General features: G+C 30.9%; 2 protein-coding genes across 8 annotated transcripts; one reads left to right on the forward strand and one right to left on the reverse strand.

Moving 5' to 3' along the window:
* Positions 1 to 21,965, reverse strand: LOC134707545 (TRAF3-interacting protein 1-like). 7 transcript variants are annotated; one of them, XM_063567390.1, is made up of 17 exons: positions 21,663 to 21,965; positions 18,877 to 18,945; positions 18,268 to 18,316; positions 17,438 to 17,550; positions 17,069 to 17,167; positions 16,150 to 16,413; positions 14,777 to 15,430; positions 13,348 to 13,410; positions 12,115 to 12,178; positions 10,778 to 10,804; positions 7,916 to 7,997; positions 7,416 to 7,502; positions 6,869 to 6,986; positions 6,333 to 6,353; positions 3,695 to 3,811; positions 2,795 to 3,018; positions 1 to 1,998 (listed from the first exon to the last, which is right to left on the reverse strand). In XM_063567390.1, exons 1-17 carry the CDS (start codon positions 21,789 to 21,791, stop codon positions 1,842 to 1,844), a joined length of 2,337 nt encoding a protein of 778 aa, XP_063423460.1. In that variant the 5' UTR covers positions 21,792 to 21,965; the 3' UTR covers positions 1 to 1,841. The 7 variants fall into 7 exon arrangements, with proteins under 7 accessions (XP_063423460.1, XP_063423462.1, XP_063423461.1 ...); XM_063567392.1 differs by lacking the exon at positions 10,778 to 10,804; XM_063567391.1 differs by lacking the exon at positions 6,333 to 6,353.
* On the forward strand, positions 21,917 to 25,520 carry LOC134707546 (oocyte zinc finger protein XlCOF7.1-like). The gene is made up of 2 exons (XM_063567397.1): positions 21,917 to 22,049; positions 24,189 to 25,520. Exon 2 carries the CDS (start codon positions 24,263 to 24,265, stop codon positions 25,202 to 25,204), a length of 942 nt encoding a protein of 313 aa, XP_063423467.1. The 5' UTR covers positions 21,917 to 22,049; positions 24,189 to 24,262; the 3' UTR covers positions 25,205 to 25,520.
* The last annotated feature ends 238 nt before the right edge of the window (positions 25,521 to 25,758 follow it).

Below are 25,758 nucleotides of genomic sequence, written 5' to 3' on the forward strand. Positions count from 1 at the left end.
TTTGATAGACAGATAGCAGTTCTACATGTAAAAGAAACACTAAAACAACAACAAAAATAGCTTCAATAACTTCCATGAACACTTTTTGCTGCGATGAAAATGATGGTTTCTGAATTCTTGAAGCTTATGAAACAAAATAAAAAACAATAAATATTACTAAAATAAGATGTAACTTTCAGTTCTACAATAAATAACGCTTAGGACTGTATACTGCCATTTTGATATGTAAATTTATAACAGTAACAACTATTTTATTTACATCTGTCAATAGTTTTCTAATATTCTGTAAATATATCATATAAATTATTCTCAAGCTTCTTGATTTTTTGTTTCATTTCTCATTAAAAGCCATAAAGACATATTTCAATATAATTTTTTGGGGTAATTTAGGAGAAAAGCTAGAGATAGCCAAAGAAATAAGTTTATAATCTTGCCAAATATGATTGCATGTCATTTCATTACATCAACTATCGAAAACAAATTTTTCAAACAAAAATGCAAAGACAACAATACTAAGGTTTTTCTGCAAATCTACAACGAAAAAACCTAAACAGACATAAATTCATTTATCCAATCACTTATGCCTCATTTGTTATCTCCCCTTCCAACACAGCTCATCTTTTTCTGTATGCACCTATTTTTATTAGAGAAACTTGTTACGAAACGTGTGTTCCAGTAAAAAAAAATAAAGCTTTCGTCAACCGACTCAAAGGTCAATTATTAATAAATTCATTAAAACTTTATTAAAAATATTGGGAACAAGTTCAAAATATAATCTGTGTTTTTCAGACTTTTCCATTTTCCAAACCATCACAACCCACTTTTTTATTTTCAGTGGACCGTGAAATTGTGGTCAAAACTCTTATTTGGCATTAAAACTAGAAAGATCATATCATAAGGAACATGTGTACTGAGTTTCAAGTTGATTGGATTTCAACTTAATCAAAAACTACCTTGACCAAAAACCTTGACCTGAAACAGGACGAAGGACGTACGGACAAATGAACAAACAGATGAACAGACAGACGAACAGGCGTACAGACCACGAAACATTATGTCCCTTTACTTTCGTAGGTAGGGCATAAAAAACTGAATATTAAGACAAGCAAGAATTTATATAAAAATTTGAGATTCAATTTAATGATTCATTTTCCATCTGAAAAAATTGAGTGATATGCATGAATAACATTAAACAGCCACAAAAAAAATCCAATGAAAAGGGGGATAACATTCTTGGTATGAAAAGTATCACTTTTCTGTCACAAATAAACTTTCATACTTTCAAACCAGACACATCATCATACATTCACTCAACTGTCAAAGAATCAGATCTTTATAAAAAAATATTACTTGACTATATTCTACAGCCTAATAAAATGCATGACACATAATAAAAACTTCCATGTATTTCTGCCAGTCCACTATGCATTTGCATTTATATATAAATGCATAATTATCGTACATGAGGCATTTTTTATTTCTTTTAGGATGATTTGAAATTGTTTTCTCAGAAAGATTTAACTTTAACAATGATGAAAGAAGTCACAGTACAGTAGATTATAAATACTTTTTAACAATACAATGCTTACAGGAATTTCACATAGAATGCACCATCCTATTAATCATTTACTGATATTAAATATAAATCTTATTAGTTCTTTTAAAAAGTAAAAAAATGTCAAGAAAAATTATTGACTCCATCATTTATTGGAGACCATTGAATTTTGCATCTTTGGGTAATTTAATTGCTTAGAACGTTTGACTGGCATCTAATATCAGTTCTTTTTTTTGCTCAATTTATATCTTAATTTTCTATAGAAATAATAAAAATATTTAAATTCTCAAGATCTTGTTACACTCTGTAAAAGTTTATCTATTTTTTGGTCATTTCTAGCGATGTTCGACTTGGTGGCTGCGATCAGATCTAGTTGATCCTTTATAGCTTGGTCAACTTCTGATAGTTGTGCTTTAAGTGGTTCTACTGCTTTGTCTGTCACTCTAAAAAAGAACAGAAAAAAAACATATTAAAGAAGGGTTTTCATTGATAAACTTTAAATAGTTAGTGTTTTTGTAATCAATGTTGTCAATGGTTCACATGACACAGAATTGGAATAAAAATAACACTAAAAAACCTTGATTACATTTTTTTTTTAATTGTTAAAACATGCCCTTTAACCTAGGTAAACAACCTCAAATTAAATCTTTTAAAATATTCCATCAATTACTCATCATTGTTTACTAACAAAAATACTATTTATTTTGAAAATGCTTTCTCCTGTGTGAATCAAAGCATCCAGTAAAAAATTTCCAAAGTTAATTTTGCTACACACCGATTGTCAATGTGACTTTCAGATGAAGAACTGCTATAATAGCACTTTTCCTTCAATTGCATATGCCCATAAGTTTTAAACAAATACATCATATATTTTCTAAACATACAACTGTCAGATTGATACCTTGAATTAACAGGCCCCCAAAGCATATATATATCTTTTTTTTGTGGAAATTAGTTCAAATTTGTCACTTGTTTTATTTGTAGTGCAATTTACGTACTATATACTTTTTTAGTTTGTTTATTTTTTATGTTGAAGGAGAGTAAAATATCTTTTGACACATCCAGCTAATCTTATTGACCCATTTCATGCCTTGTGATTAATTCTAATTAAAATACTTTTATTGTGGACCCAACATGATTAGATTTCAAAGTTATTTCAATAGTTAAATATTTTGAATTGAATATAATAAATAAAAAAAGATTTCAGTTCTGTGGGTTTTTTTTATTAGACAAACTAACCCTTTTTCCCTTTTCAATTCCATCTGATGTTCTTTGTTTTCTGTTTTCCATCTTTCTAATTCTTTTTGCATCGAATCTAAATCTTCTTGAACATAGTCCATAATTTTACCAAGTGGATTAGCACTACGTGTTAAAGTTTGTATGGAGCCTCGTAATTTATCCACTTCCTTTTGAACTTGTTCACGCTGTTTTCTGCGCTGTGCATCGGACATTCCACTTCTTTCCTGTAATGAGAGAATTAACCAGTTTATTATACAAAAGCTCACAATATTATCAGCCATTTAATTTTGTGTAATAAAAAAAAAATTGAAATCAAAGAGAAACTCCATATTTGAGAAAAATGTCTTGATTATGAAGGAGTACAAAATTTTCAAAACATAAGCTTTATAAATTTTCTGAAAGTACAAGGTCTTCTGTTAATGTTTATATTTACAAACCAAACCAAATTTGGGTACCACTCATTACCATGACAAACAATGACTTGTGTCTTATCCAATTTGTACTTGAACTATTAAAATATGTTTAAACTATAAACACAACTGTCAGCACTGTTGGCTCTTGTGTGGCATTCAATTTCAATAGGTAGAGGAAGCCAGAATGCCTGGATAAAATCACTGACCTCAGCAGAAAACTGGTCATCTGTATCAATTAAGATTGGATTGAAATACACCTTTCACATGTAGAGTTCCAACTTACCACCTCAGTTTTGATGGGCTAGAGATAAAGTAGATGAGCTACTTATACCACTGCCTGATCAAGACTTAAGAATCAATTAAAGTTTTACCAAAAAAAATATGTCAATTCTTTTCTAATCTCAATTCATTATGTTTATTAAGAATTTTTTCAAAATTTTGCAAGTTGGGGCACAAAAATAGTGTCAACACTGAAGCTTCTACTTACAATTTCTGTTTTCTTTGTTTGTTGGGGACCCTCTAGTTCTTTCTTTGTCTCCAATATTTTTTTAACTAATCCACCGTGGTCTTCATCATCTCCGTCTTCTAGCGGTCGAGATAAGGCCTGAAAATGGATGATCATATTTTTAAAATATCATAGATGAGTTAACTTTATTTTCTGATTTTCAACATTGTTCTGATTGTTCTGAATAATTCAGATCATACCCCAAAGCCTCTTTCCAAATACTTATCATTTTCTTATATCAAACTTTGATACTCCATGAAGAAAGTTTTTACCAATTTATAAAATAGGCTGAAAAGTTATTTAAGAAGTCTTACATGTATTAATCTATAGAAAGGATTTCAGAGTATCTTAGAAATAAGAATATTATCTCAGACATCTGGAAGCTACTGAATTTCTTATCCTGGTACAGTGGATTCCTGGGTACATATTATCACTGATTGATAAAAAAAATTGTTACTGTAAACCAACTTATTTTCTCGAGAGATTAATTTCGCGACTTTCATGAGTAAAAAAATATCGGGAATATAATTCGTGGCAAATATTTAAAACTTGGATCATTCCTTATTTAATTTCATCAAAGTAAGTCAGAAAATCGTGAAATTAAATAGTTGTGAAGTATTCTAAGAAGGATAAAACGCGAAATAAAGTATCCACGAAAATACATGTAAGTTGGTTTACAGTATTTTAGAGGATATTTGATTTCTTGGCTTTGCCCAAATCTGCATAAAAGTCTTTAATATTGTACTTAGTTTAAAGTTTAATTCATGGTAAACCTACATTTGTATAACCATTAAAACTGGTATCCCAAGAACATCCCACAGCAATAGGACACAAACAATCCACATATATAACCTCTCTAATGAGGCTCTTTGTGTTCTTTTCTTAAGCTCTAAAAATTCCATCTTGACTTAAGATAGTTAAAATTTTTAAGTGAAAAAAATCTTAAATATGGACATATTTTAAGTTTTTATTCAATTTTCTTGCATTTGAAGGCTTCTGCATAAAATGAAAAATCAATGCCTATCATGTTTTAAAATTATGATTTATGTGCTGAAATTTGGTGATTATAATAAAATCTATCTAAATAAGAAGTGATTAAGTAATTGTATATAAAACATAAAATGTCAATGCATAAGGAAAAGCATTAACAAACAGCAACAAAAGGAGAAAAACAAAGGATTTATAGCAAAAGGTTATTATGCACCTCAACTCAACTACCTCATTTCCTATGAATATTCCTTTTTTATAACAGGATACTATCTTTTTTTTAAATATTGGTAGCATTTAAGTTTTAACCTAATTAGTTGTTCAGTACTGTTACTATATTTTCTTTTCTGTTAATGCTTAGATTCCTACAGGAACAAACTAGATGTGTCAAAGCGACTTGAATGGCCCCATCTCAAAATGTTGAAAAATGTGCAATTTCAATAACACATGTGAACACAAACATGATGGTAGTCTCACATATAAAAAATCAGCTCATAATCTGGAGGCTAAACGCCTAAAAGTCTGTATAACTGATTTTCAACAATTTTCAAAATTGTAAACCCTTAATTTTGGAAATAATAAGTGGAGTGGAATGAAAATTAAACTTGATCTGCAACTCATCATGGTTAGCTCACATAACAAATTTCAGCCAAATATCTGAAAGCATTTAGAAAAAGGGTCCGTATAACTGTGATTTTCAAAAAATTCTCAAAGTCAAAAGCCCTTAATTACAGCAAAAATTATCCGAGCGGAACAAAACTTAAACTTGATCTGTAACTCATCATGAATAACTCAGCCCAATTTCTGAAAGTGTTTAGAAAAAAAGTTATTATAACAGTGAATTTCAACAATTTATCAAAGTCCAAAGCCTGTAACTTCGGCTAAAATTAGCAGAGCGGAACAAAACTTAAACTTGACCTGTAACTCATCATGGTTAGCACACATACCAAAAATCAGCCCAATATCTGAAGGGGTTTAGAAAAAAACTCTGTATAATGGTTTGTTGCAGAATGACGGAATTTCGGAAAAGGGTAAAACTATGTGGCACCGACAACCTATTTGTGGGGCCATAATAAAACTATTGCTTTATTTTTACTTGAATTTTACAAAATTTATAAATATTAGTCGAAATATACACTATGGAATCTATAAACTATTTTTTTCCAGGGAAGAAGCATATATGCATGACAATATAAAGAGGTTGGGAGGTCAAATTTGTCCAGGGTAATTAGGGATTGTGAATTAAAATATAATACAGGGTAAGTGAGGTAAAAGATTAAAATTTCAATTTGCTGTTATAAAAACTATAATATCACAGCTTGTTCAGACAATATTTCACCCTTAATTCCATAATAGCCACAATTCAAAGTTTTGGATAATGATTTTCATCTGCAATAACTCTACCCATCTATATCTGGTTAAAGGATTACCAAATGAAGGGGAACTTTGAGACAGTTCGAGTTGATGCATTTTTTAAACATTTTAATTTTACTAAAGTCAACAAGAAAACTACTAAATACAGTTAGTAATGAATAAATAAAATGTTGATGTCTATCTACATGTAAAAAATAAGAATTGAGATAGAAATTTTAAAAAAAAGAGTAAAAGTACAACATTAATTGAAATTATTTACCCCATCAGGTGCAGTCTCTTCCTAATCAATGTAAAGTGGCAATGCAAATTTTAATCAAATAATTCAGCGTAAATATCAAAACTTTACAGAAATCCCGGCAATATTTTGATAAATGCCATAAATGGGACTGCCAAATAGATCAGATGGCATGATTTAAAAATGGCTTCTTCTTGTTAAATAATGATTATTTAAAAAGAAATTTGAACTTTCTTTACATCTCTGAAACTGACATTTTTATTCTTATCGTACATGTCATCACCTTAAATCAAACTTTGATACTCCATAGAGAAAGTTTTTACCTAGTTTTAAAATATGTTGTAAAGTAATTCAAGAAGTCTTTTCAATCAATGGATGTTCCTAAATCAATAAATATATATAGCCTACAATTATTAAAAGATGACATTAAACAATCTATGTCACAGCAAAATTATGATTTTTCGTGTTATATGATTAAGCTTGTCTGTCTAAGCAACCTTTAGCCTTTAATAGATATCTTTGTATTCTGACATATATTCAACATTCAAAACTGTACAAACCTGATCACTATCTGGTGGGGGTGGGGCAGTTTCCTCAACAACAAAAGTTTCATCCTCTTCATCATCAGAATTCTGACCATCGTCCACAATAACATTGGTAGGTTGTCCACTTCCCAGTCTAGTAATGGATATAGTCATAAAATTATTTGAACCAAAAAACTGTTTTACATCAACAATTAAGAGATAATTATCTTGTCTGCTGTATGTTAGTGTGTTGCTGTCATTGTTAAGGCCCTGGCTATATTGTGGCGTATTTATATTGGCAAAGAAAGCAAGAGGATAAACCTTTGGCAGGAAAACAAGCAATCCCTGTCAGCTAAAATGAGAAGTCAAACAAAGCTCCCCATATTTTGATATAGAGTTCATAAATTTTCCATAGTTTTGATATAATTTGTCTCTTAAGTTATAACAACTTACAATACATCTTTATGGATAGAACAGTTGCTATTCTTTTTTAATTTGTGTTTTTCTTAAAATAAAATGCACTATGGAATAACTGGGTCTACATGCCCAGTAGCACTATACTATTACATATTCTTTAGTTTACCTCATTGCTGGTTCATTTTCCACCATGGTTTGTTCTTTCCTCCTAGGAGGCGCTGGTCTAGCACTGCTTGGTCGTCCAGCTTTCCGTCTGAACAAAAATATTTAATTATGAATAAAACCTTTTATTATTTCATTATGTAAAGAGAAACTTCAAAAATCTAAATTTGTAAAGGATGTTCATCCTTTTAGAAGCTATTTCTTAATCATGACAAGCTTGTTTAATGGTCATAATATTCTATGAAGGTTTGAGAAAGTATTTGATGTTTAAAAATCTTTTAATCCCTTCTATGACTCCTGCTAGTAAGCTGGATGTCTCTGAAAAAGGAGTGGGGTATATGAGGTCATGAAACTCAGACATTTATAGTCAAACTTTAATATGAATCTCTACTTCAATAAATATGCATACTACTTCACTTATGAATACCACCCCCCCCTCCTCCCCATTGCCAAAAAAAAAAAGAACCCCCCTGGCTTCTGGGATATATTTATCTCTGTACTTACGAAGCCACTACTTGAGGAGGTAGATCTGCTTCACCCATGGAAGGTTCTGTTGAGGCCTGAATTTGTCTTTTAGGTTCATCTTCTACAAGCAGAAAGAAAAATAAAAAAAATTAGAAATCAGATAAACTTTATCTGGATATTTAAAGATACAAAAATATAATATATAACAAAGTTTTAAATATAACATAACCTCATAGTTTTATCGTGCAGACTTAGAAAATGTATTGTGGACAAAATCCAGTAGAAATTATAAAATCGAAACAAATTGAAAGTTTAAATTTTCATAAAAAGAAAATTTTTCCACAACCTTCTAAAACTTATTTGGAAAAAAAAAACATAGAAAAAAAGTATCCAAAAAGTGCTGATAAATTGAGAAAAACAAGATATAAATATACATACTTATATACAACATCTGATAAACTTGTTTTAAAACAAAACGTGTTGCATGCAAGACTTATTACAGTCACAACAAGTAAACTGCAAGCTACTGCTCACTTACAATACCCCTGCTGAAATATTTCAGTAAACAGAAAGTTTTTGAGTGTCAGATGAATCTGAAAACGCATCATACGATATAGCTAACTTATATAAACCCTGAAACAAAATTTCAGAAATCCTTGTATAGTATTTAGTGGGACAGACAGAGGTAAAACAGTAGAGTGGGGTGCTCATTTTCGCCATATCTTTCCATGTTTTCTTCAGTTTATGTTCAGGTCTTTATGTTTTTGAAGTATACTGATATTTCTTCTATATGAAGATAACTTCAAATGCAAAATATTCTTAGCTTGAAAACGTGTTTGTTTTGAGAAAAATCATCTGAAAAGTTGGATTAAAGGGTGTTTGAAATTTCCTAATTTTTTGTCAACAGGGGACACATATTTGCTGTTTTTACATATCTATTTAAAACCAAATAACTGCAGCTTTAAACAATATTTATCAAATAAATTTCATTCTAGACGAATAGCAGACATTTGAAAGGTGTAAAACATTAAAATTTAGGGCAATAAGTCAAAGAATTACTAAGGGATGCTTCTTTGAAATCGTTTTTGTCATTCAGGAAATTGGCTGAAAATCGTTGTCCATTTTTCAGTCCTTTGCCGTAAGTGCCGAAATTAAGTCTCATTTTCAAAAATAATCATGTTTGTTATCAAATTATAATTTAACGGCACATTTCTTCCATTTCAACCATCCTTTGAAGTTTTTACACCTCAAAATCTAAAACGGCGAAATTGTGTCCACGGCGAATATGAGCGCCCCACTCTATACCCCCACTTTTTTTACAGCGGGGTATAATTTTGGGACTGAAATGTATTCTAAATGAAACAGCTATAATAAAAATCGTTTCAGACAGGGGCAGACTGATTTTGAGCTACACCTTCTACCATAAATTATAAGGCTAGAGAAAAAAAAGTTCTGAGCCAAACCCATCACCCACCAGCCAACCTACAGTACTAGTTTAGTTTCCACAACTTGAAATAAAAGACAGAACGGATCATGTTGATGTTACTTTGTCAGAAATGAATTATGGTATTACCAATGGACAAAACGACATGTGTAAGTACGTCACTATATCTTGATCTGCAGTATCTTTTTTTATTTGGAATTAAACATTTCATTTTCAGACTTTTCATATTAAAATATTACAGTCATATTTCTTCAAACAATCAAAATACAAAATTCAAAGCCTGGATCTCAATATAAAAATCCTGGTAGAAGTAATTGATAATAAAATTGATATAACTGTCCAAACAAAACATCGACTCTTAACTAATGTGGCCTGGATATGACAAACAAAGCTGTACATAGGAATAAAAAATAAACATATTCAGCGTTTATTGATAAGCAATATATATATTCTAGAAATTCTAAACTACATGTACATGTAAAATGAAGGAGAAATCTCTATTCTACTCAAGAAATATAAGACATTTTGCTTGTTGACAACCATTAATAAGCATGTTATCTTATCCATTCTATTATTTTTTATTCTATTTCTGAATAATTGATTATCCTTAATATATCTTGGAATGCTTAGTTTAAAAAGCAATTTATGAAAACTACTAAAAGTAAAACTTATGTCATAACGATTTAAAGATGTGATATGATTGACATATTCATTGAGACTACTATCATCCAAAGATCAAATGAAGTGGGTTTTTTAAAAGGCAATTGTATAAGCCCAGCCAAACAATAAAATTAGGTCATTGTGATCCCCATATATGTTTTATGTTCAAATAAATTGTAGAAGTAATAATACAGTTGTTGATACCAACAGATGGGTTGATCAAAACCCTTATAAATACTGAAATCTAAATCAAATGTTCATACGAAAATTTCTAAAAAGGAGCTTTCATTTCATGATTGTCAACAAAGTTAAAAAGTACAATAACACTGAGCTTTAAAACTGTAATCTGTTGTAATGTCACAAAAAATAGAATACTTATATTTAATGAGCATGTTTCAAACACAATATTTTTGTTTGTTTAAAATGATAGTTTTAAATCTTCAATAACTTATATTTTTCCTCCAATGAAAGAAATTTTATTATCAATATACATCCTAATAGGATAAAGTGAATAAATATCTGATTCCTTCAATCTCAGAATTCTTTTAATACACTACAAACTGATATTCATTATCTGATAGTTTTATTTTTATTCATATTCAAGTGTACAAATTTATATAAAAAAAAAATAATAATTTGCGAATATTAAAAAGAAGACAAAAATTATGCAAAATTTCTGTAATCAAAAATGTAAATGCTCTGCTTGAAAAATACAATAAATTGAGTTTTAAAGCTCAGTTCTGATGGACTTTCTACATCTATCTACGACATTAATTGTGACCTAATAATAAACATACCTTCATCACTTGAAGCAACATGTCGTCCTGTTAATGGGGCAAAAATAAATATGCCAATAATTAGCAAATAAAAACGCTAAAATGTGAAAAGCAGCTACTCGGCTAGTGAAATTGGGGTTCAATAAGAGAGGATTAAAGCACAGTGTGTTACAATTTTTCGGGTAAGTTGAACCCTCATCTTTATTTTTATTTTTTTATTCTCATGATTGTAATAAACTTTTTATTTATTTAATTATTACGGATTCTTTAATTAAATTAATCGAAGTAGTTTCAGAATGAAAAGCTGCATACAAAACTTGAAAATACATCAGTTGCATAATCATATTTTTGTCATTCAAATAATTAATTTTGTAATAAAACTCCAAATAAAAATTCTAAAGGTTTTTTTTCCATTAAACTTTTTTCTTAAACACAGAGAAAAGTTGAGTAGAGCTGCTAACAAATAGTATGATTCTTATGTACAGGCATGTGCAATATGTGATCAATACAAACTAAAAACAAGAACTGCCATGAAGATTTTTTTTAAGATGTCATACTACATATACTTAAACATCTTGAAACTTTGTGAAGTGTTAATATTTCATGCATTGAGAAATCAGATACTATTTTCCTAGTCAATATATATATTGTACAAATACCATTTTCCTAGTAAATACATATTGGACAGATTTAAGAATTAAAAGGAAAGAATTCCTCCATGCAAAAAGAAATTATTTTTAGTTTCAATGAAATTATTGCTTATTAAAATTTAAATCATTTTTTCTCGATATGCAAACCTCCTTAACATGCTTAACTTAATAAATTTATAATTGATAAATATAACCCACTTGAAAAAAAATCTTGTAATTTCTCTTTTTATGTTTAAATCTATTATAATTTGATAATTATAACCAAAGAGTAAAAATAATCTTTTAAAATGTTCTTCTTACATATCTCACCCTTTCTACTTAATAAAAATACCAAGCTTTTGTTTTCTTATGGTGAGAAGATGTTTTATATTGAGTTGAAAAACAGTATATAATTATTTTTTTTTAATTTGAGCATATTTATCTTTTAAGAATGTTAATATCCGTTTTTTTTTTACTAAATATTGTACTAAATATTGTTTCCCCCTGTATTGACATAACTGACTTCAATTTTAAGGGCATATTATACTAAATAGTGAAAGTTACTTGTGACTTTTTATAAATATCTAAATTTAATCAATACTTAATAAAGTAAAATAATAAAATCAATATGCTACCACTCAATGTTGTGAGTAAACATGAGATCATGAAGAAATAAATCAAAACACAGCAAACATAAAACAAGCTAACAATGTCAAAATCACTAAATACCTCCATGTCTTCTCCTAGAACCTTTAGCTGATGTTGGTCGGGCAACTCTCTGTGGCTGTTCTGACTGGAAATAGAAATATAACTTTAAATAAGACATAGACTTGATATATATCGATGAGCGTTTTGGCAATTGTTTTGTTCTTGTGCTTTAAGCTTATAACTTGTTTTTGTGATTTTGTTGAGGTATTCATTCATAAATAGATCCAAGTTTGTTTTATGTTCACGTTTTGACTTGCATAAGCATTGTTTTCCAATTGGCAATCATGATCACGAAAAATAAACAGGTTGGGAACAATCCCCCAAATGAGGGAAACCCCTTGCCTGTCACTCAGGCAAAAGGGGTCATTTTACTGTTGAAGAAAAACTTTTGTGTTCCATTATTTTTAATGTCAATAATGACAAAGAAGATATAAGTCCAGGAAAATTATCTAATTCTTGGACATGTTTTGGCCATATACATGTAATACCAAATAGATGTATAGTTCTTCAGGAAAAGTTTTTTTAAATGAAATAAATATATGTGCTCATTTGTATCTCTTAAAATGTACTGCTCATAAAAGGGACAGTCATAACATTGAGAGGTTGCACAACTTATTTGAGGGGTGGTTCCCATCCTGATAAATATAAACAGGACTTCAAGTAGCTAATGATCACAGAAGGACATAACTGTTCTGCGTGTCAAAAATACAACGCTCAAGCAGGTATAGGATAGAAACATGGTTGATAGGCCATGCATTCACAGAAGGGAGTCCTGCAAAAGCCATTATGATCTGCTATCCGAGATGCACAAAACTAATTTGTTAAAGGAGTGATAGCAGAAGAATGGTTTAATTCCATTGAATGTGAATACAATACTAATCCTTCTTTTTGTGACCCCACTCACAGTAAAAACAAAAATCAAGCAGTTTGAAAATATTAAAAAAATAATTCTATCTGTATACCAGCAAAAGTGATGCGAAATAAATTTCAACAAATTCATAGTTCTGGAGCGCTGTTCCATCAAACTATACTTGGTACCCAGAAAAATACTTTGAAAACAATAAAAAAAACACCCTCTGTTACACCAATTGATAATTAACCTGCTTATATTTCAAATTTTAACAATATATTTTAAAAAAAAACACCTACACTTCAGTGCAAATAAATTCTTATCTAGGTCCAATGTATGTTTTATAAAACAGCTCTATGGAGCTTTACGATAAGCTTTATTTTTAAGTATAATTAATATGTTACCTCAGCCTCTCCTCCATTCATTAAAGCTGGTTCATTCTCTTTTCCTGCTTCCTCTTCTTTCTCCTATAATAGAAAAGGCATCATATTTAAAAAAAAAATTACCAGGTACCTTAACAAAAAATTTAAATATACATTGTACACTATCAATATATTCATTACACAAGAATAAGCAAAAAGTTTTTTAAATTGACTACCATTTTTGTAGTTCTATTTATGTACAATAGTAAACTTTAGGGAATAAAACTAACTGTGGTGATTATAATGTATACTTGAAAACATTGTTTTAAAAAAACTACAAATCTGACATGAAAATACAATGTATATAAAGGTAAAAGAAAACATATGTTTCTTGAGAAAGGCACATGAAGATAATAACAGCTGTCAACTACCATTTTTTTTAGATTATTTACATATGATTTATTTTCTCAAGACATAACATTCAAAAAAAAATACAAAGCATGCAGACAATATGAAAAATCAACCATGATAACATAAAATAACATTAAAATATAAACATACTAACAAAATATGTAAACGAAAATCAACAGCAATAAAAATGTAAATATAAATTATGTTGCATGTAAAAACATGGTTAATACTGGTGAATCTGAATGAAATATCATTGAATTAACAGTGACCTTCATAGCCTAAAAATGTGGGATCCCCATCTGTAATATAGGTTCTACTATTTTATTTTCACTATCTGAAGGAAAATAAATACTTTTAAATGCAAACAAAATCTACTGGAATTTTTTTTACAAATTAAAATACTATATATATCCAGCAAAATATACGATTTATTGTAATTTAAAAAAAATATTATACAATTATCAAATTGTCCCTTAGAGGTGGGAGGAGGGGGAGGAAGGCAATTTTATTAAAATTTGATGGGTGGTGGTTATTTGAGAATTTGCAAGATTGCTTGAACATTTAAATGAAATATCCAATTCAAAATGTATGCATGTTGGGGTCAAATAAAAAGTGCCTTGAATTAAATATTGGACTATTTCCATCATAATGCATTTTTCAAATATTGGTACCTCAATCAAGGTCTAAGAATATGTTTAACACAAATTCAAAAACGAACAAGAATGTGTCCATAGTACATGGATGCCCCACTTGCACTATCATTTTACATGTTCAGTAAACCATGAAATTGGGGTCAAAACTTAGAAATTAGAAAGATCATATCATGGGGAAGATGTGTAATACGTTTTAAGTTGATTGGACTTCAACTTCATCAAAAACTACCCTGACCAAGAACTGTAACCTGAAGCTGGACGAACAAATGCACAGACGAATGGACAAAAGGAGACGTAGACCAGAAAACATAATGCCCCTCTTCTATTGTAGGTGGGGCATAAAAACAATCAACTTAACAACTGAACATGAACAAATTAACTTGAGAACAGAACTTTTCTGAACTCACTACAGTTTGATTATGACTTGTACCACTTTCATTATTTTCAGCCTTAGCCCAGGATTCATCCATATGCAATTCTTTTGATTTCCTTCTTGAGAGTTTCCCTTTAACAGGTGAGCTTGGGTAATGCTGTTGAGCCAATTTATCACTGCTACTTCTGCGTCTCCCAAGTCTTGATTTTGGTGGACTTCTATTACCTTCTTTGTCTAATTTCACAGGGATTTTTGAAGGCTTTTTTTGGGGACTAGTAGTAGTTGGATTTGGTTCTGATTCCTGATCCCTCATAGCCATTCTGCTTTTTGTCCCTGATTTCCGTTTCTTTTTAGGAACCTTTGAAGCTGAAGCAACCTCATTTTCAGCAGATTCAGAATTTTTTTCAGATAAAACAACAGATTCTGACTTTTTTTCAGAGTTTTCCTTATCTAAATCTGACTTTCCTTTCGCTCTGGGTTTAGCACCTCTAGGACGATTGGCACGGGAGGACTTTTGACTATCAACTTTATCCCCACTGTTACTCTCCCCTGGACCTGAAGTATCTGATTTCTTGTTGATGTCTTCAGCAAAACCTGCTATAAGATCAGTACTAGAACAGGATGTATTTCCATCATCATCAGCGGTCAAGAACTCAGCAAATGTGTCCTCTTTTTTAACAGGAGCTCGCTATTTAGGAATATTTACATGTACATGATGATGGTAAGTAAAAGATGAAGACACTTATAGGTAAATCAAAAACTTTCACATTCTAACTTGTCAAATACAAATAAAAAGAGCTTAACTGTCAGCCTAGTTCATAAATTATTGAAATACACACACCCTGTCTGTTTTTTTTTTTAATTTAGCTTTAAGAGAATATATAAATAACACACAATTCTGCAAAACACAGTTAAATCAAAAATAATGCATATAATGAAATATGTGTAAATTCTACTCTGTGTAAACTGAACTGTTGTGTGAGAATATATTCATAAATATCAAGCTTCTGTAAAAATAACAACTGTCTCAATAAATATACAATATAAGATCAATGTCAGAAAAATATTAACTTTTTTGTATGTGGCTGAGAAACTGGGGACCAGGTTCTACTGGGCAGCTCCTCAGTTTTGTGCCAAATACAAAAAAGTTTATATTTTTTCTGATAATGACCTCATATTGTTTTTAAACTTCAATTTAAATTCATAGCTTTTTAAATTGTTAAACTAATTTCAAACTTATGTTCAACCTTTAAGAAAAAATAAACACAACTAGTTGCACTATAATCAAAAATCTGTCTTTTAGAGGTTCAATATATTCAGATTTTACTGCACATAACATTTTAAAGCAGGTACATGTTCCCTTTTATTTTCAAGTAAATTCATTCCTATTGAAAAATTATAATTTACCTTTCGTCTTCTTTCCTTTTCTTCATCTTTATCCCTGTGTCTTTTCTCTCTGTCTCTATGTTTGTCATCCTTGTCTTTGTGTCTATCTTCCCTGTCTCTGCGTCTTTCTTCCCTATCTCTGTCCCTACTTTTCTCTCTCTTGTCATCTTTGTCTCTTGATCTATCTCTGTCTCGTCTGTCTTTATCTTTTCTCTCATCCTTTTCTCTTTTTTCATCTTTTTCTTTTCTGTCATCTTTGCTTCTTTTTTCATCTTTATCCCTGCTCTTAATTTTTTTAAAAAGCAAAAAGATACAGATTAGAGGTACAATTTACTTGGTAAATAATAATCTTGAAAAATACAATTTCGCATCATCATTTGTATGTAGACATGCAAGACATGAAAATCAGATAGAACATTCTGATTTAAAAATAATTTAAATATTACAAGTTCAGTATACCCTGTGTTCTCTATAGCTTATTACATAATATGTAGATCTAGACTATCTCCAGGATGAAGGAACTCTAAGTTACATGTATATTAGACAAATGAAGAACTTACTACTATCATAAAACAAAACAAAATAATCAGAGAATGTGCCCTTACTTGCCTCTAAAAACGTAGTAAGATATAAACATGATAAAGGAACATTTTGACTATGGTCAAGGACGGTAAATGATTCCATTTATAAAGGTACAGACTATAAAAAGGTAAAAGAGATACCACCAAATTCAAATTTAATCTGTATTTTGTGGTTATAAGCATTGTGTATAAAATTCATAACAAAATTTGGTGAGAGAAAGGGAACACAAATGGACAAAAGTATCACTTAATGCCCTCTCTGATGTGGTGGGGGCATTAAAAGTGTTTACAACCAGTAAAATTACTAAAAAGTATAATTTGTTACACCACTGCACATCTACAACGCACAATAAACTAACCTCTCTCTTTTTTTCTTCTTTTGGTTTTTCTTTCTTAGGTTCTTCAGCAGTATCTCCTGCTTTGTTTAATACTTTGTCAACAACTGCTCCATTATCAGCCTATCAAAAAGTACAAAACTTTTACGTTACACTCTCTTCACTCAATTAATTCTAAATGATTCATATTGTATTTCATTTTATTAAACAATTCATGAGGAAACCGCACAATTATTATAAACATACGTATTTCATGTATTGGTATTAGTTTCATAACATTTGGTTGAGACTTACTAAATTCAGAGAATGGAAACTTATTTTGAGACATACATACTGATAAGAGTAACACTTAATGCAGTGGAGGGGACATTAAAATAATTCCACAACACTTACGTTTGCATTTATAGCTGTTGCTAAAAGTTGTAGAAATTCATTTGTCTTCTCTGGTTCATGCCCTGCTACGATCTTAGCTGGTTTTACTGACATAGACTTTTTAGTGGCTATAGCTGTATATAAAAACAAAAGTATATAGAACAGAAAACGTTATTTTCCAACGAATGCTTTGGGTATAATAATTATTTTTTAGAGGGCAAAGTACTGCTGAAGGGTCTGTTTCATGCATGAACTAGCTGGAATTTCTAGTTAAAAGTCTCTTCATAAACCCAATTTATGTGCTAACATGTACATGATGTACACAATGTATGTAAGAAAATTTTATGTTGCCCAAAACATTTTCATATAATCATTTTGAGAAAATGCTGTATTTTCCCACTAAATGTTTATACTTGGCACTTAAATGGCACTAAAGTTTACTTGGATTTTCTCATTTCAACTGTGTCACATTTTTTCGTTCAGGGTCCTTTTGTGTGTTGTACAGATGTGATGAGTCAAGCATTTTTCAAGTGATTTTTCAAGTGTTTGTTGTGCTGCTTCACCACAGTAAGGGAAGGTTGTGTGGTCACTACAATTTTTGACCTCAACACATTCTGCCTGTCCCAAACTAGGAGGTTGCACTTTGTAATTCTCTGGTTGTTGTTGATTCCTGTCTGCGATACTTGTTTTTTATTAATTGTTAAATCAACGAACAAATTTTCTTCAGTTTATGATAACAGCCATTCATATATTTTAAATGTTGTTTTTTTTGTAAATGAAAGACCAATGCCTTTTTTTAATAATTCCAGTATATTAAACATATATCACAGAGAAAATAAATATATACATACCGACCATATCTACAGCCTTCTGTAGAAATGCAACTTTACTATCTCTGTCCTGCAAAAGTTTGAAAGATTATGACATATGTACAAATACAATATTTACATGATGTACATATATATATATATCTAAAAAAAAAAGTGAAATACACATGTTTGTCTGTAATAGAAATGCATTTTTACCTTCAATTGGTATTTCTTTGAAATTTGTTCACAGAATTTAGTTTGGAAATATTTATTTAAATCTGGTTTTTACTAATAATATAAACATTAAAGGGAGCACTTTATAGTTTGTGTCACATATGAAGAAATTTGAATTTGCAATACTTATGTGGTATTTTTACAACTTTCATTATATTACAATCCAAACATGTATGAAAATAGTTATAATCAGTTTCTAATTAAAAAAAAACTGAATCTGATATTCAGGTATTTTTGTACTTGTGACAAGTTTAATGAAAATGATATACATGAACTGTAAAAGCAGAAATTTTCATGGAGGATTCAATTTCGTTTATTTCGTGGAAAGAATATAACCACGTAATTAAAATCCCCCCTCGAAAATTTATCCTCATAGTTCACATAATCAATCTTAGTTTATCAAGGTTCATTATTTACCTTTACATTCTCAGAGTTCATCTCAGCCTCTGTGAACAGTCCTTTCATGAAGCCTGTTGTTTTGATAACCTGTAACATAGCAAATAACTTTATGAAAACTAATTTATTATGTCACCATGGTCAATGCATGTCCATGTTATACCATTTCATTAGTCTTAAATGCTTCAGGTAACTGTGAATACAAAATAACAATCATACAACTAAAAATACAAATTTGTATTTAAATGTCCTGTCTTAATCTATAGTGGGAAACAACCATGATTTTTTAGTGCTCTGCAGTGAAATGTCAGTGATAGCAGGTTAAAGCAAACACTGAAACACAAAAAAATTAAGCTTGTTTTGGCCATACAAATATTTTTTAGTAAAACTTGGACATCAGAACATGTACAGTCATGACAGTTCTTATAAATGACATTGACATTTAGGAAAGTACTGGTATATATGTATCTTATTTTTGAAATATTGTTCCAAAATCCAAATCCATCATGAGTATGTAGTGACGGTGATTATCTACATGTGTTCATGAGTTATAGGCTACATGTAAGATCGATAGCTACACATATATAGTCTTACAGAGAACAATGTTGGAGAATATCTCCCTTGCTTTCACTGATAATATTAGTGTTTCCTGCAGCTTTTAAAAAGGGCAGGGTAATTGTTAGCTCAGAGGGCACATTAAGCGCGATGAACAAAAAATTTAGGGCACTTACTTAACATAAACAGGCAATTTCTATAAAAATGGATTCATTTACAACATCCTAGTTTAATGCTATAAAAAGGACATACATATCTGTAATCAATCATTAAAACAAAGTGTTTAACAAAGTGTAAAACAAAAATTTATTAAATTACAAAAAAAAATAACTTTACAAATTAACCCCTTCCCCTCTACACCCTTTTCCAAATTAAATTAATATAGATACACCAAGTTTTACTACTTTCATGGCACTACCATATCAGCTGTTTATTTTAAATGTCTATAAATAGCCAGACATAGTTGTCTGTTACTTAGGTGTTTTCCCAAGTATTTTTCCCCGCCTAAAATGATCATGTGACAAGTTTGTAAACAAAAGAAAACATTTGATCAAGGAATTCATTTATTTTCTGGATTATTCTGCTTTTAATAATTTAGTTTGGATTTTTATTCATTTCATTTAAGGTACAGTCAAGCATTTGTATTTAAAAAAATAGCTTGCAAAGAATTTTTACTAATGTCTCATGATCCCTGTTCATTGGCTTGTTCAACCATGCAAACAATGTAAATTAATGTAAATTAGAAATCTATCAGCTGTCAAAAAAAATGATCTAAGCATCACATCGATGTTTTGAAATCGTCTTCCGGTTTAGTTTCTTGTCAAAACAATGTCATATCATTAATCTTCAAGGAAAAACAATGTTTCTGGGACTTGGGGGATACAATCAGGACGCGTGATTAGTATCTGTATTCACTATTAAATCTATTTCAGTTTGCTAATCAGCTGATTACGAAATCGATTACAAAATGGCGTCTTAGTGAGCTTTTGTTTACCTTTGAAGTGAAATAACTCGAGCGGTATTCATAAAATATGTATTTCAGTATGTTAATTACGACGATGAAGGCATGGCGTCAGGAATTTCGACAAAATTAGGGCAGGGCGCCAAATTGGGCAGGGCGTCGAGAAATCGCGGCAGGGTGCCATTACACGCCAAAACCACCTGTAGGAAACACTAAATATACATGATTTATTAAAAGACATTTACATCCCTGCATTTTCACCAGTTAAACTAGACTATATATTTCTGATGTCACAAAGCTCATGATGCTTATCTTATTATTCACAGATTACTAGAAAGAATTGATTTTTCAATGAAACCATGTGAAAATGTTTGTTGGTTTCCCCCTCACCCTGAACAACAGGTCTATTTTTACCCTCCTTCATAATTCTTTTTTTTTTGTTGCAGAAGGAAAAAAAGTGTTGCTTTGGTTTTTATTGACAATATTCAATGATGCTTTTTTAAATTGTCTTACAATCTCTTAAAAGTGTTTCAAGTAGTGTAACCCAGATGCTTATAACCCTGCAATGATTCAAATTACAAGAACGTGGAAAGAGAGTAAAGACCTTCATGCTCTACAGCATGATACACTATCTTGTTGCAATACTTAATACACCTTATCATGCTTATTGCTATTTGTCCGCCGTTACTTGATATCACACAGGCAAATGACAGGTTCCAGTAAAATTTTGACGTCATAAAACAAAATATCTGACGCCACAATGGAAAAGTACATGTTGTATGCATCAAAAATTCAAGCCCTGGGATTAGCGATCAGGTGTATACCCATGGGTGTAGCATTAACAACAAGAGAACATGACACCAGATTCCTACTACCATGTCTACCCTGCTGGAGAATTCCAAAAAAAACAGCAATTACTTTTTTCATCTGCTGTCGTCACAGTTTCCACTTTGGAAGGATTCAAAGACAGCTTCCAGACTGAGACACCTGCTTCAACAGCTTCATGTTAGATATTTGAGTTTTACTTGTATATAAACCACAGCACAATGGCTTTTATCCAGATTTGTGTACTTTGTATGTTGTAAAGATGTTTCCTTTGGGCAGGTTTAAATAGTCATTTGCGATAATACACCTGAGGTAGTATGCAAATCATTGAAAGAAGAAGAAGACCTGCAGTACAACTATACAAGATGACAAGTATGATAGACACTCATGTACATGTTTATTTCCTACCACAAATATTCAATTACAACCTTTATCAAATCTGTTCATTTAAGCATTTATTTCTTACCGACGTCATTATATCATGCAGAAATCTAAATGGGGGTTTTCCTAATAGTTTGTCTGTAAGCGGTGGTTTCTTGATTATTTTCCCCAACGAATCTTGGGTCTTTTTCACGATTTTGGGGTCTAACGACATTTTGTCGGTTGGTTTGCAGGGATGACTTTGCTAAAATAGTGATGAACGACTTCCTTATTCCATCTGTAATCGAAATATCTCAAAAACAAACTATTCTTCAGAATGTTGGTGATTTTCAGAGCTCTAGCGTACGGAATTCTATCCCACAATGCAATTTTCCGGATGTGGAATTTTATCAACTTCCGTTGAACTCGTTGACTTGTAACTAATGACGACCATTCCTAAGAGGCACCAGCGGGTGTTTTAGAAAATTGATAGGTATGTATAAAACGATTGCACTCTCACAAAAATGAAATGTATCTCATACTAAATAAAAAAATAAGATAAAAAAAAATGGGGTCACCGTTCATTTACGCTCACAATCTGCCTTCCAAAGAAGCATACCTTTTTGTTAATGTCCTTTTTTTCTGTTGAACTAATAGGAGAAACTAAATAGAGAACTAAATGACAGAAATCGCTTAAATTTAACAATTATTTAGTTTATGTACAGCTTATCGAAAAAACAACAATATAAAATATAGGTCACCGATGAGTTGAAAAAGATATTTTAGTTTTAATGCCCCAAAAAAAGGCATTTTTGCACCAAAGGAAGATAATTTGGAACTTTTTCCATTAAATCTAATTTTAAAAGTCACATGAGGCCAGCACGAATTGATTTTTTTGGAATGATGTTTTTCTAAAAATTTATACCCGCGAGCCTCCTTAATATAACTTTTCAGATGATTTTTTTCTTCAATGAAACAAGTTTTCAAGCTAAGCATAGGTTGCTTTTGATGTTAAACATAATATAATCTTCATATAGAAATATCAGTATAGTTTTGAACTTGCTATAATATAAAATTGACAATGCCACACTGTACCGACAATCTTTTGTAATATTGAAAGGTTGAGTTATTCCACTTGTAAAGCTTAACTTTTAACAAAAATCATCAAATATCAGATTCAGTATTGGTGTAACTCGTTTTAAACCTCAGATTTTGTGATTTCAGGTTGTACATATGTTTGTCTTAACTGTCATTTTTACTTGTTCCTCTGCCTCTGTGTTACATGCACGTAGCACGATGTTTAGGCTACTAAAACAACAGAATTAAAAACACAACATATTCTTGTTCCGGCTTTTTTACCCACCAACATAGCTCCCCCGACCCTTTTGTGCGGTCACACATTGGTCAAATAGGAAACGAAGCTTCGAAGGACGAGCGGCAAACTTGATTTAAGTACTTTTCTGAAGATTTTATGAAATTATACATATGGTGTGATGCATTACTATCATTATAAAAATAAAAAGCAAAATTGCCTATTGGCACTAAATTAAATGGAAAGGAAAATTCAGACTTATTTTTGATTGCTTAATATCCTAAGGCAAATATTTCATGCATATTCAGGAAATATTAATTCAATATGTAGTTCTACGAGATAGAGGTTATCGGCATGCGTGTCTTTCTTTCTGGATTTCTACAAAAGAGAAGAGAAAGAAACAAAAGGGATACACAAACACATAAGTGGAAAACAAGTTGACAATGCCATGGCAACAAACAACAAAAATATAAACAACAATTCACCAATACAACATACAGCAGAATAGAAAAGAGCGAGCAACGTAAACATAAAAAACCTGGTGTTATTCCACGTGCTACGGAGGATACGCAGATCTAGAAAGGATTTTACTGCCAAACAGAAGAAGCCCATGCATGATTGGAAGAAATAATATACATATCTATTACGTATAGATATCCAATTAAGTCATTATTTTATTTAAAGATAACGTTGCCTGACGTTATTCAGATACAATCTTTAAAAAGCATAGAAAGATATTCGGCGTTTTCTTTTGGACTTAAATAAACAAAATTGAAAATAGGAAGATGTTATATAATCACCGACGAGACAACCATACTACATGTATATCCTTTGACTTTCAATAATTAACAATACTAAGTGAGAGTTTTTTTGTGACTTTCGGCTGTTTTCTGTTGGTCAGTTTGTTGTCTCTTTGACACAAATTCCCATTTCCATTATCAATTTTATGTTCAGGCTAGTCATCTAAAAGTCTCAATGAGGACTTCAATACAGACAACATAAATTTGAGAATCGAAATGGGGAATGTGTCAAAGAGACAACAACCCGACCAACAGAAAACTCTGTTGCTTTGCTTTTTATAGGTGCTTTGCTGTGCTGTACTGATTTTTCATATGGATGTTTACCCCATGACATATGTTTTTTTTTTATGATACCATATATATAGCTTTAAAGCCCCGGGGAATTTAAAATGTTTAAGAATTCAAAGAAAATAGAGAACCAACGGTCTGATTTAAACTATAAAAATGAAATGAAATAATGATCACAGACAGCACCCAACAACGATCAATTTATACATTCTTTTTTTCTTTCTATATTCAGAGAAAACCTACCAGTCACAGTCCCTATATATTTTCTTGAAAATAAATGTACATGATGAAGATGCTCATATTAAAATGTCACTGACACCGATCAAAGAAGGTGAAGATGAATCCCGTCCATCAACAATAACGCCGCAATTGTTTCTACCAAAATTAAGAAAACCGACAAACGATCCTCAAACTCCGCTTGTTTCCAGCGATGTTCTTAAAAGTAACACAATCAAGGTACAAGAAATTTCGAATGCATCAAAGGATACTCCGCTAGATGACATCTTTAGATCTACGTCACAGAAAGTTCCAGCTCAACGTAAAGCACCAATTATTAACGAACAGTCACATAGCTCAAAGACTGCTACAACAATGGCAGTAAATTCTACACCGGCACCAGTACCTTTGGCTAAAATAACGCCTACTCAAGCTCGAGCTCAGAGTAAGAAATTCAAATGTATCCAATGCAACATGTGCTACGTTCGGAGAGCCTACCTAATAAAACATGTAATGGGAAAACATGGTACACAAAACTGTTGTCTGAAGTGTATGCAGATATTTAATACAGAGAAAGAGTATAACCAGCATGTCCTTAATTTCCATTCACGTTTTTATTGCGATGTTTGCGGAGGAGCTTACGCGAATAAATTTGAATTAAAACGGCACGTAGATTCACATAGAGATCGTAAAGACAGATTGTTTAAGTGCCCGTTCACCAATTGTTCTTACTCTCATGACCGATTTACATGTTTTGAATATCATATCAATAAGCACCGGAAAAAGAAGCCATTTTGTTGCGGTAAATGTAGCAAAGAGTTCTCCTCTAGATACATGTTTAATCGACATGTTCAGATTTGTATTGGGGATTTTGGCAAATGTCCAAAATGTGAAAGAGAATTCGGTAACGATAGTATGTTGTATGACCATATACAAACTTGTCATCTGGAGAAAATATTTGCATGTCCTGAATGTGATAAGACTTATAAGTGGAGAGCATCATTGTCACGGCATCTCACCCTTAACCATTGACGGAAGAAATGCTCGTGTATGTCCAAACATTTAACATACCAAATTGAAAATGTTCAACTTTCCAGTTGTGATTTATTGACATATGTCATTAATGTAGGTTCTGATTGTTAGCTATGATGCATAACGAAAAAGATATGCATGTACAAATATCCCAACTATTTGAACTTATTGATTTAAAAACAATATAATTACATGTGGATTTTATGAACTCTATACAATGTACTACATACATGCATGTAGATGGAAGAAGTCGATTTTATGATAAACAATTTCCGTTTTACATGTATCTTAATAAAAGAACTTTGGGAATTGTCAACGATATGTGGTTAACGAAAACAATTTTCATTCCTTTTTAAATAAAAAATTTAGTTTGGGACATATATATAAACGAGTCTAAATTGAAAACTACGTTCAAACCTATGATTGCGTTGGATAAAAACCGCAATTTTTATACGTGTGCATGTCAAACAAATTTCGTTGTAGAAGGGTCTAAAAACAGCACAAACAACATTTTCCAAAAGACCAAAAAAGTGAAAAAGTATATATATATATAT

The sequence above is a fragment of the Mytilus trossulus genome, chromosome 2 (assembly GCF_036588685.1).
Source record: "Mytilus trossulus isolate FHL-02 chromosome 2, PNRI_Mtr1.1.1.hap1, whole genome shotgun sequence".
Lineage (NCBI taxonomy): Eukaryota > Metazoa > Mollusca > Bivalvia > Mytilida > Mytilidae > Mytilus > Mytilus trossulus.